At 37.8% G+C, this 13,078-nt stretch overlaps 1 protein-coding gene across 6 annotated transcripts in view; it reads left to right on the top strand.

Annotated features, from left to right (window-relative positions):
- Window positions 1-13,078, top strand: part of LOC127512724 (citron rho-interacting kinase-like) — an 81,801-nt gene that overhangs the window by 32,260 nt on the left and 36,463 nt on the right. For all 6 annotated transcript variants that reach the window (XM_051893922.1, XM_051893921.1, XM_051893919.1 and 3 more), the window contains exons 11-15: window positions 5,289-5,394; window positions 6,751-6,894; window positions 7,517-7,636; window positions 10,661-10,831; window positions 11,232-11,285. In XM_051893922.1, the coding sequence (XP_051749882.1) occupies window positions 5,289-5,394; window positions 6,751-6,894; window positions 7,517-7,636; window positions 10,661-10,831; window positions 11,232-11,285 (595 nt within the window). The remainder of the gene's footprint in view (window positions 1-5,288; window positions 5,395-6,750; window positions 6,895-7,516; window positions 7,637-10,660; window positions 10,832-11,231; window positions 11,286-13,078) is intronic.

Raw genomic sequence — 13,078 nt, 5'->3', positions numbered from 1 at the left:
TGACGTCTGAGAGGCGATTTTCTGTGTGCGAAAACCGGGCTGAATTCATTTTTGAACGTTTAATGAGCCATGCATCAAGTGTATGCCAACTTGTGTCCCGCCGGGTAGATTACTATATAAGCAATATCACACGAGTAGTAATCACAGCCGTGCTGATATAGAGCCATATCGCATGGCTACGAGTGTGATATTGCGCTTATACAACAGTTCGACGGCACGAGTGTGTAAATAAATAAGAACAACAACGTATCATCTTTAAAAACCCTTATTTGTGAGGAACTACTTCCTTCCGCCATGGATTCAAATCTCAAGTTGACAGTTTAACAGTTGAGCCCAAGCCTCCGTTACTAATTCTAAAATGTCACTTTAGAAATAGTAACGAAGGAACGTTGAGTCGCTTCATTGAAACTCATTGTAATATGTAGAGTATTATGAGAGCGAGATCGCCTGAGCGAGTGTATTACCTGCATCTAGATGATGTTCTTCAGGTCAATTTTATATTCAGAATCACAAAATGAGTGTCTGCTGAGGAAAGCGATATCTTTGTCTTTTAACATTTAAGAGGATTTCCCATGACAGCGCTAGTCAATGCATTTGCAGTTGCGTCTCGTAAGCAATGGCTGAGTTTAAGCTGTTCTCTGCAGGTACATGAGCGCTGAACTGTCACTGACGGCCTGAAGCTCACATCTCTAAAAAAAAATGTCTAAACAAATTTTCAAATAGGCGCTGTATGTTTACATATAAATCGCATATCTGAGGTCTAAACAACTACCTTCTCGCCTAAAAAACATATGGTGGGTTTGCTCGTCCGCCAAGACACTTGCTGTGAGAATGTTGAAAGCGGAGTGATTTAAATGGTGAAACGGTTCCCGTGTCGATACTGGTAGAATATCGCATGGCTGGAAAGACCTTTCAGCCAATCAGTTTCGAGAATCAGAACGAACCGTTATAACTATGCTGTGCTATACTATACTATACTATGATGGGCTAATCTGTACTGTACTGTTCAATACTCTTCTGTGGTTTATGTGTTCATCAGAGGTAGATGGAGCTGACAGCATCTGTAAATGCCAATCTTTCTTTATTTTCTGGTAGTGACAGATGCAGTAACAGCCGAAGTTCTTCGATTGAAACTTATCCAGAAGAAGCTCATGAAATGGAGATTGAAGCATTGTGAGGGACTCACCATATTAGCCCTCAATAGAGTTAGAAAAGCATGGCTTAATGATCTTCTCCTCTGCTTCTCCTTCAGTAGGAAGCACCAGACAGACTTTGTCAGTGTTTAAGCTTGTTGACTTTTAGGTGGTGATTGTTGTGTTGCCTTCTGTGCCCGTAAGTTCTGCCCTCGGTGGGCGAGCTGTCAGCCCTCCAGTCAAAGCTGATGTTCATGAGCCGCTGTGATTGGTTCGTTCTTTCCCTCCGCTGCAGTATTTTTGTCAGTTTTATTCTTTCTCTGCCTCCATTAGTGATGTCTGTTGTGATTGTGTGGCTGCTGTGATTTCACTCTTTATTTTTGGAACACATTTATCCGTCAGACTCCATTTAGTCAGTTCTGAATCACTGACATAAGATGCATGTGGGAACTCAAGTTGTTTCCTGTCTTTGGTTTGAATTGAGGTTCACATGTCTTTTTATACTGTCGTAGGCGTTCGGTTCTCTATATTTAGGTGTTTCTTTCTGTTTTCATATCCTCTGTGAGAAGTTTTCAACCAAAATCCATCAGAACTTTGGCTTCCTGAAGAGTGTCTGTGATGCTTTCCAAATATTGCTCTGTTAGCATCAGCTTCTGACTCGAGCAGTGAAGTGAGTGTGGGAGGAGTCTATCTGTTTGATGGACCAATGGCAGAGGGACACGAAGTCAAAGAGGTGGGAGGAGTGTTTGGCAAACCTGTGTGGAAATAGTCAATATAGTTTGCGGTGCAGCACTGATGAAGTATTTTTTTTTTGTTCACAATCTTAATTTCAGTCTTAAGGTTTGCATGTACAGTATCTCACAGAAGTGAGTACACCCCTCACATTTTTGTAAATATTTTATCTTTTCATGTGACAACACTGAAGAAATTACACTTTGCTACAATGTAAAGTAGTGAGAGTACAGCTTGTATAACAGTGTAAATTTGCTGTCACCTCAAAATAACTCCACACACAGCCATTAATGTCTAAACCGCTGGCCACAAAAGTGAGTACACCCCTAAGTGAAAATGTCCAAATTGGGCCCAAAGTGTCAATATTTTGTGTGGCCACCATTATTTTCCAGCACTGCTTAACCGTCTTGGTCATGGAGTCCTCTTCCACTCCTCCATGACAACATCACGGAGCTGGTGGATGTTAGAGACCTTGCGCTCCTCCACCTTCCGTTTGAGGATGCCCCACAGACGCTCAATGGGGTTTAGGTCTGGAGACATTCTTTAGCAAGGCATTGGTCATTCTGGAGGTGTGTTTGGGGTCATTATCATGTTGGAATACTGCCCTACGGCCCAGTCTCTGAAGGGAGGGGATCATGCTCTGCTTCAGTATGTCACAATACATGTTGGCATTCATGGTTCCCTCAATGAACTGTAGCTCCCCAGTGCCGGCAGCACTCATGCAGCCCCAGACCATGACACTCCCACCACCATGCTTGACTGTAGGCAAGACACACTTGTCTTTGTACTCCTCACCTGGTTGCCGCCACACACGCTTGACACCATCTGAACCAAATAAGTTTATCTTGGTCTCATCAGACCACAGGACATGGGTCCAGTAATCCATGTCCTTAGTCTGCTTGTCTTCAGCAAACTGTTTGCGGGCTTTCTTCTGCATCATCTTTAGAAGAGGCTTCCTTCTGGGACGACAGCCATGCAGACCAATTTGATGCAGTGTTTGGCGTATGGTCTGATCACTGACAGGCTGACCCTCCACCCCTTCAACCTCTGCAGCAATGCTGGCAGCACTGGCAGCAAATACGTCTATTTCCCAAACACAACCTCTGGATATGATGCTGAGCACGTGCACTCAACTTCTTTGGTTGACCATGGCGAGGCCTGTTCTGAGTGGAACCTGTCCTGTTAAACCGCTGTATGGTCTTGGCCACCGTGCTGCAGCTCAGTTTCAGGGTCTTGGCAGTCTTCTTATAGCCTACGCCATCTTAATGTAGAGCAACAATTCTTTTTTTCAGATCCTCAGAGAGTTCTTTGCCATGAGGTGCCATGTTGAACTTCCAGTGACCAATATGAGAGAGTGAGAGCGATAACACCAAATTTAACACATCTGCTCCCCATTCACACCTGAGACCTTGTAACACTAACGAGTCACATGACACCGGGGAGAGAAAATGGCTAATTGGGCCCAATTTGGACATTTTCACTTAGGGGTGTACTCACTTTTGTGGCCAGCGGTTTAGACATTAATGGCTGTGTGTTGAGTTATTTTGAGGTGACAGCAAATTTACACTGTTATACAAGCTGTACACTCACTACTTTACATTGTAGCAAAGTTTAATTTCTTCAGTGTTGTCACATGAAAAGACATAATAAAATATTTACAAAAATGTGAGGGGTGTACTCACTTCTGTGTGAGACTGTATTTTTTGTTCTATATAAGGACTTTTAAAATACTTTAACGTTAAAATGAGTAATTATGGCTGTGTCATAGTTTGAAAACTGCAGTAATTTGATTTCATAATGTGTAAACAAACACACACGTACATGTAAATGAAGGGCAGTTGTTGTGTTTTTATTACCCTCCGGCCTGGTTTGGAGTTTTAGTATAATCAGCACTTTAGCTGTGTGTGTGTGTGTGTCTCTCTCTCTCTCTCTCTCTCTCTCTCTCTCTCTCTCTCTCTCTCTCTCTCTCTCTCTCTCTCTCTCTCTCTCTCTCTCTCTCTCTCTCTCTCTCTCTCTCTCTCTCTCTCTCTCTCTGTGGCTCTTTCCCTCCTCAGCACTTTCAGCTGTAATGAGCCGATGTCTAATGGCAGAGACTGAGATCTGAGTTAAGATATCTGAGCAAGGCAGAAGCCTTATGTTATGAAATGAGAGAATGTAAATTTTTGAAAAAGTTTGCATCATAATTCTGTTGTCTTCCTGTTTATTAATGTGAAGCTGCAGTGAAACAATTCCAATAGAGTGCAAAAGTCCGGTTCCGGAAGTAAAAACTCCATTCATTTTGAACAATAACTTATAAAACTTTAAAGGGGACCTTTAATGCCCCTTTCACAAGATGTAATATAAGTCTCTGGTGTCCCCAGAATGTGTCTGTGAAGTTTCAGCTCAAAATACCCCACAGATCATTTAATATAGCTTGTCAAATTTGCCCCTATTTGGGTGTGAGCAAAAACACACCGTTTTTGTGTGTGTCCCTTTAAATGCAAATGAGCTGCTGCTCTCAGCCCTCTTTCCAGAAGAGGGCGGAGCTTTAACAGCTCGCGCTTTGGTCGCTCAACGACAACAAAGCTGGAGAATCTCACGCAGTCAAAATGAGGATTGTCAGTAACGGTGTTCAGCCTTACATTGTTCAAACCGGAGTCGACACTGATGGAGAGACTCAGGAAGAAGTTACAACTTTAAGTTTATGTAGTTGCTGTGGAGTTGATTGAACTCATCCACTAGCTCATCAACAACTATGGAAGCTGGTTTCTGTAATGGAATAAAAAATAGAAAATGTTATTGCTACTTTTTATCTTGTAATTTGGACTTTATAACTTGCAATTGTGAGTTTATATCTCACATTTCTGAGGAAAAAAAGTCAGAATTGTGAGATATAAGCTTGGAATTGCAAGAAAAAACTAAATTTTGAGAGTTATAAACTCGGAAGTGTGAGGTAAAAAGTCGCAGTTACCTTTTTATTTTATATTCCGTGGTGGAAACAAGCTTCCATACAAATCCCAGTCAGTCTAATCTATGACAAATATAACTGTTTTTATTTTCTGATGGATCCTGTGAAGCTGTTTAGAGATGTTTGTGGTTTTGAGACACTTCTGGTTCATGTTAGTGAATAGAACCTGATACTGAGATGATTTTCCCTGACGTCTAATTCATGTCGTTTTAATTAATGAACAGCACATAAAGATTATGTTCTTTGGTTGTGAATGAATAATGAATTCACATTCACATGAAACTAATGGAGTGTGTAATGAATGTGAAAGGCCGGGCAGACGCTTTACATCACGTGTGTGTGATATTCCCTACATTCCCAGGAAAAACAAAAACGCTCTCTCAAGTTATTTTATGGGCTCATTTTAGAAACATTTTAGAACTGGATGAGTGTAAATGTTCTGCTGTGGTTCTCATAAGGGTTCGTTGTGTCATCAGATCGGTTGGCGCCGGGCTCAACTCTCCTGCCAAGACCAACTCCATGGAAAAAAAACTTCACCTCAAAAGCAAAGAACTGCAAGACACTCAAGACAAATGTCACAAGGTAAGAGCACAGAGACACCTGGGTAAAGACATCTTTAGGGGTGTGCAATATGTATCGTCTAAGATGATATTGTAATTGTTGCTGTAATTATGTGGAAGCTGAAATTATCAAATATGTCCCTCACTTTTCAAAGCACAAAATGAAAGCATGTGTTGATAGTGCATGTTTCACTGCTTGATGTAGATTAGTTGAATTCAGTTAGAATGACCCTGAAATTCAATATATGGGGCAAAAAAGTTGACTATTTGTATATGATATCTTTAAACAATGTCACACAAGCAAGTGCACTGTTTTTCCAGAATATCAACACGATTGCAAATGTGATTTTTATATCTGTTTAATAAACCAGAGATTAATATTGTCTGTTTTTGCTTTATTTCGCCAATTAAAATAGTTTCATATATCTGCAACAGATTCATCGTGTCTTTGAGCGACACACAGTGGTGTTTCATTACTGAATGAATCAGCCGTTTGAACGAATCGGTTGAGTGATTGATTCAATGACTCGCTCATCAAGAGAGAGTGAGCGACTAGCTAAAACTTGGTTTTAGTTTCATATTTAATGTATCTTTTCCTTTTTATAAACATATTTCAAATATTTTGATATTCAAAATAATATTTTTAAAAGATTAATCTCATAACATTATTTATTTTGCAGCGTAAATGCATCTAAATTCTGCATTAGATGCAGCTTTTATGCCACTTCTGCAGTGCAAAAATATACTTGTTGATATTGATTTCATTTGATTTGTAACTATAGTGTCTTATTACAGTTGAATTTATTGATTAAACTTAAGAATTTTAAATGATGCATGTATAAAATAAAGGTTAGAAAGGTAAAAAGGCCCTTGGAAATCAATTTAGGGTGGCAAATATCAGTCCTTAAAGTTAAATAAAGTTCAATTTAAAGCTCATAAAGTCATTATTAGTTTAAGAATATGGAGTCAGCTGTCCACGACTGGCCTAAACTAGCCAAGGTACAAAAACACCCTCAGTAAAATATTGTCTAATTATCTTTATCGACAAAATACCAAAAAGTATTGAGATTTGTCAGTATCACACACCCCTAGTCTGAATGAACATTAAGCTGATAAACTGGAATATTTCCAGCTAAATACAAGCTAAACTCCAACAGCACCGCAGAAAACCGTGCAAACAAACACAAATCATGTGTACAGTCATACACATTCAACGGAGAAGGAAATACAGTTTCAAAGTATCGCCACAAGAAGATGTTACTCGTAGAGTTTAAGTGTGTATCATGCACAGGAGTGTGAGGTCATGGTTGTGTTGGCGTTGTCCGAGCGCTGCTGTAAAATGCATTTAGACCTGGTGCTTGTGTTTGTGGCCGCTCAGATGGAGCAGGAGATCTCGCGGTTTCAGCGTAAGATGACTGACCTGGAGTCAGTCCTCCAGCAGAAGGATGTGGAGCTCAAAGCCTCCGAGACCCAGAGGAGCATCCTGGAGCAGGACCTCGCCACCTACATCACCGAATGCAGCGTGAGGAATAATAATTAAATAATCATAATAAACTTCACTTATAGAGAGTTTTTCAAGCAGGCATCTGAATGCAAGATAACAGTGCAGCATTTTAATTTATTATATTATAGTTATTATATTATATTTATCATAGTTATTATGATTTAAAATAGTCACATGCTTTGTGCCCGTTTCCCAGGAAGTGACAATTTTGTTTTCTTGAACACACAGGATGGAAACGGTGCTTTATTTGCAAATGTTTCATGCGATATGTACATTTTTTGCTCAAGTTTTATTCACAACTTTGGTCTAATTGGTCTAATTTGAGAACAAAAAGTAAGACTGATCATCTGTTAGTTGTTCAGAAAAGTCCTAAGACAGCCTTAACATAGTGTTTGGACCAGGCAGACAGAGCAGGACTTTATCAGTACATACTCTCTGATGGACGTATCTATTGTTTTATATCTAGAACAGCAAAACTGACTTGATTTCATATCTGCGCTCTTGATGTTCCGTCTGTAATGCAAATACTCTTGCTGATAAAACCACTCTTGGCACGCTGTTCTCTTTTCGTTCTGACCTTGTGTTCCCACAACTGCTGCATCTCAACATAACAGACGTGTGTGTGTGTGTGTGTGTGTAGAGTCTGAAGCGCAGTCTGGAACAGGCTCGTGTTGAAGTGTCACAGGAAGATGATAAAGCTCTCCAGCTCCTCCATGACATCAGAGAGCAGAGCAACAAACTCCAGGAGATCAAGGAGCAGGTGAACAAACTCACTTCACCACAAATACTGTGTGTATATATATATATATATATATATATATAGGCTGCATTTATTTGATCAAAAATACAGTAAAAATCTGAAAATATCATTCCAATGTAAAATAGCTGTTTTCTATGTGAATATATAATAAAATGTCCTGTGATCAAAGCTGAATTTTCAGCATCATTACTCCAGTCTTCAGTGTCAAATGATCCTTCAGAAATCATTCTAAGATGATGATTTGCTGCTCAAGAAACATTTATAATTATTATCAATGTTGAAAACAGTTCATATTTTTGTGCAAACCATGAGAAAATAGAAAGTTCAAAAGAACAACATTTATTTGAAATAGAATCTTTTGAAAAATTATGTCTTTACTGTCACTTTTGATCATTTTAAAGCATCCTTGTTGAAGAAAAGTATTATTTTTTTTCATCTTACATGTCCTAAGCTTTTGAATGGTAGTGTATGACGGTTTCCACACATGAAGCAGCACAAGTGTTTTCAACATTGATAATAATCAGAAATGTTTTGAGCACCAAATCAGCATATGATATGAACTTTGTATCAGTCGTTTGTCTGACTGTATCCTGCAGTATCTCCATTAGCTCGACTTTATTAGCCATTAATTTGCAGAACAGCATCCTGTAATTGAGGACACGCTGAGGAGACTGGTCTAAACGCCAGCTAATCGCTAATCATCACACATCATTAAGTTCTTCCGTGTTGCTTTTTTCCCTCAGTGTTTCCTCCTTGGTTTCCTGGTTTATTGGTGTTTTTTCCTCTGCAAACATAGTCGTTTGTTCAGTATAATGTCCTTTGAACACACACGTGACAGTGATCTTATTGGTACAGTCACAACCACTTTTTATCTGATCATAGACTAGTGATGTTATGTTTATCCTATATTTGAAGTATATTATTACGTCAAATTGGGTTTTCTTATTAGTCTGTTTATTTTCTGATGGGAAAACAGCTCAGTAATGCAAACATGCTGCCTGAGTTTTGGTGGTTCTGTGTGTGTGTGCATGAACATGAGCTCAAGGCATTATGGGGAATAATATTTCACTCACTGAACTAGAAACAAGAATTAGTGGATAATCCTGTGCTGGAAAACATGTCTTGAGCTGGTTTTTAAACCCTGAGTGTGCTGGGATCTGAAAAAGGCTTTGTCACAAACTGGCAGGAGTTTCATTTCTTTTTGTCTGGAAATTCTCCAGCCTGTTTCTATCTATCTATCTGTCTGTCCACGGTGTATACTGTGTCCAGCATAATTTATTATATAACATATAACATGTGTCTGAATTATAGCAGCAAACAAAATATGTTGTTTTTGAAGATACCTGTAGAAGAATATGTCAATAGTGCTTACTTGATAATTACTGCAGATTACTAAAAAGCTTCTGTTAGTGTTTATTAGCATGCTAGACACTGTTCTCGTTACGATGAAGTAATTAGGTGTCGTACTGCTGGACATCTCAGCAGATCTCATCCAGATCACTTCAGACTGTCAGTCTCCTCCGATCAATATCAGTCTGATTCAGTCTCCAGATCTTCCTCTAACAATCAGTCCTTCACACTGATCTCTGACACTCACTCTCACACACACACACACACTAGAGCTGCATGATTAATCATTAAATGATCACAATCTCAATTCAAACACCCACAGAATCTTATTTCTAAATGACAGTGATTCGGCTCAGTCTATTAAACCTTCGATAAGGACGAATCTGCGTTCTGAGCCAGAGAGAGCAGCTGTCACGTATGAAACAGCTTCACAGAATCATTATTTCGGTCTTACAGATCATTCAAATTATCACAAAAGTACTGGAATAAATGTTTATAGTTCAGATATAAACACTAATGTCTACAGTAGAGATCAAAATAGAGTAAATCACCTTTTGAAAGTAAATTGATGCTTCAAATTAAGATTGGATCAATTACAAAGTTAAACCAGTAGGTGGAGACAAGTGACTGTTAAAAAAAGTGTGTTTGTCATTGAATTATTCATTCAAAAGATTCGTTCAAAAACACTGATTCATCCAGTGAAGTCTTTGAGTGAGTCACTGAATCATTCACTCAACCTGATTGTTTTTAAATAATTCTAATTAATTAAAAATTTTTTTTTAAATATACTGTTTTGTTTAGTGGTCTATTCACAATCGTGGGAGAATTGTGATCTCACACACTTACACACACTCACAAAATGAACTTTTATTTATGCATGACTGACAAATATGCATCACATTTATTTTATTAGTTTGTTTTTGTTGAAAAAACAAATGGATGGAAATTTTATATGCATAAATCTTAAATCAGTGTTCAATGCGTTACTCAGTCTAGTGCTGTAACAGTGTGATATTTCAGGACACATAATTCACTGACGTCTCTCAATTAATAGTCATATTTCCCATTTAAGAATCACTTACGGCAGTTTTAAATGACAGACCTTCAGTCACAGTCCCTCTGAACAAACACCTAGATCATGAAATCCTGTAATTTGGCAACTAAATCGTCATTTTGTCTCTTAAATGTCTCTTTTAAGAGTGAGAGAAACTAAGAAACTCTTTGTTCAGACTGAAATGACGTGAAGAGCATGACTGCGTTCAGTCTGATTTTATGTGCGATTTTTCTCTCGGACCTCTAAACGCAGCACAATTAACCTCGTAAGACCTGCCGTCTTCAGAGAGAATCTCAGCCAGTAATCATTCACATTATATTTCAGTCACTCTCTGAAGCCGCCCGTTTGATTCCTTAATGCATCTTACTCGTTCAAACCCTCATTAACCCGTCCGGCTGCTGTCAGCAGGTCGTTTCACAGGAACACATGAGCTTTTCTCAGAGCGCTAGAGGAGCAGAAACACACGTGGACGTCTAGTGTTGATCCTAATAGTAATTTTGAATGTTTTGTGTCACTCGAATTAAATTTCCATAGAAGTGCATGTCCTCTGAGTTACTGTGAACATGCATTTTATGAATATGACTTCATATTTGACCTGATGTTTCTCTGGCTGTGTTCAGGAGTATCACGCTCAGCTGGAGGAGATGCAGGTGACCATCAGACAGCTGGAGGAGGATCTGTCTGCCGCCCGCCGCCGCAGCGACCTGTACGAGACCGAGCTGCGAGAGTCACGACAGACCAGCGAAGAGCTGAAGAGGAAAGCGGCCGAATACCAGCAGAGGATCCAGAAGGTGTGTGTGTGTGTGTGACCAAGTACTTTAGTAACATCCACTCGTTGTTTATTCGGACTGTTGTTCTCATGTCAGAATAGTAGTGCAGTAATATGGCCTGAAATAACACTAATGTAAATCTGGGAATGATGTGCTCAAAACATGTGACGCGAATGAAAACTCTCTTATATTTGAGACGTGCTCGTAAGTTGAAAAATTTAGGAGCGCGATTAAAAACTTTAGGGCCGTAATGCAAATTTTTCAAATGTGTTTTAGCTTAATAAGGGGATATAAAGAGACTTTATAAGGAGGATACAAAAAGTACAGAAGGTTTTTTCACAATTCTGAACATTTAAATATTTACATAAATGATTTTTTTATGATCTTGTCATGTGATTTTGAGTGTTTGTCTCTTGTTCAGGCGAAGGAGCAGGGGAAAGCGGAGGTGGAGGAGCTGCTCTCTAAACTCGAGAAGGTACAAATCACCATCTTCACTCAGTCAAACACATGATGACTGAAATTCATTTGAAATCTGTTTGTGTCCCTCTGAATGAATAATTGAGCAGGCCGGTGGAGAGCACAGTCTCAATAATTCATCCGTCATCAGATCATCATCAGATTTGACTCAAACGACACTAAGCGTCCTCTTCTCTGGGATGGACAGGACGTCCCTGTGGGCTCTTTTAGCTTTGACTGAGTGTTCAAACTGATCACATGATACCAGTCGACGGAGCCGTCACAGTGCGATCATACTGGTGCTAAATTATTATTATTAATAAACCAGCACATTTCCCAGGGTGATGCAAATCCTGGAAATATCAGGGAAGTTTAAATTTGTGATTTCTAGGCCTGCAAAACCACAGAAAACAATCAAATCTTAAAGTCATGGAAATGTCTGTAGTGAGATTGAATTCTGTTTTAGCTGCTCAGTCACGTCAGAAAAACAGAGAGTGAGAGAGAGTGTTTGTGTGTTGATGTGGGTGTCAATCATCCTCAATGATGCTCACTTCGCTCTTCATACTGTGAAATCTGTCTCCGGTCAAGTAGTTTCATTTTGAGAGGACACTCTTCTTCATGAATTTTTATAAAATGTGATGATAAGCTCATCTGTTAAAACCAGACACTCAAGCACTGTGTTTTACTGATACTTGGCATATAGATAGATATTTATCACCAGAGCTGTATATAGATGCAGGGTAGTTTACAAATAACATGGCACTTGTCCAAATAACTTTGTTTGTTTTAGGGTTTGTTATCTTTATTTTATTTAATTTTATTTCACGTTTTATTTTCTTACTTAATTTTATATCTTATTTCGTTGTATTTTATTTTCCATCTTTGGCCATATACTGGGAAATCTCATTTAATTTTATATTTCTTGTTTAATTTAATGTTTTTTGTTTTGTTGTTTGTTTTATTTATTATATTTTTGTATTTTATTTCTCATGCCATATACAGGGAAAGCCTTGACAGGTGTTCAGTCCATCTCATTGTATTTTATTTTTTATTTAATTTTTACTTTTTACTAATTTTTACTAATTTTATTTTATTATTTCATTTCATTTCATCGGGTCATATACCGAGAAAGCCTCAACAGGTGTTCAGTCCCTTTTATTTTATTTTTATTTATTTATTACATTTATTACATTAAAAAAAAAACAAATATATATATATATATATATATATATATATATATATATATATGTGTGTGTGTGTGTGTGTGTGTGTGTATGTATGTGTATATATATATATATGTATATGTATTTCTTGTTTTATTTATTTATTTACATTTTATTTTATTTTCCATCTCAGGTCATATGCAGGGAAAGCCTTGACAGGTGTTCAGTCCATTTTATTTTATTTATTTTTTTACATTTTCTTTTTTAATTTTTATTTCTTGTTTAATTATTTATATATATATAATATTTATATATATATATATTATGTATTTTATTTTTTACAATTTATGTTATTTTCCATCTCGGGTCACATCAGGTGTTCAGTGCATTTTATTTTATTTTTATTTATTTATTACATAAAAAAAAAAAAAAAAAAACAATTTCTTGTTTAATTTAATTATTATTATTATTATTTTCCATCTCAGGTCATACAGGGAAAGCTTTGACAGGTGTTCAGTCCATTTTATTTTATTTTAATTTATTTCTTGTTTAATTTAATGTTTTTTTTTATTTTACTTTCTGTCTTGGGCCACTGTTTTGTACTGTTTTGTTCCTGTCCAATGAAAAGAGTTTTCCTGTTTGCACTGGA

The sequence above is a fragment of the Ctenopharyngodon idella genome, chromosome 5, assembly GCF_019924925.1.
Source record: "Ctenopharyngodon idella isolate HZGC_01 chromosome 5, HZGC01, whole genome shotgun sequence".
Taxonomy (NCBI): domain Eukaryota; kingdom Metazoa; phylum Chordata; class Actinopteri; order Cypriniformes; family Xenocyprididae; genus Ctenopharyngodon; species Ctenopharyngodon idella.
Note: the sequence above shows the minus strand (reverse complement) of the source record. Positions and strands in the feature narration are given on the sequence as shown.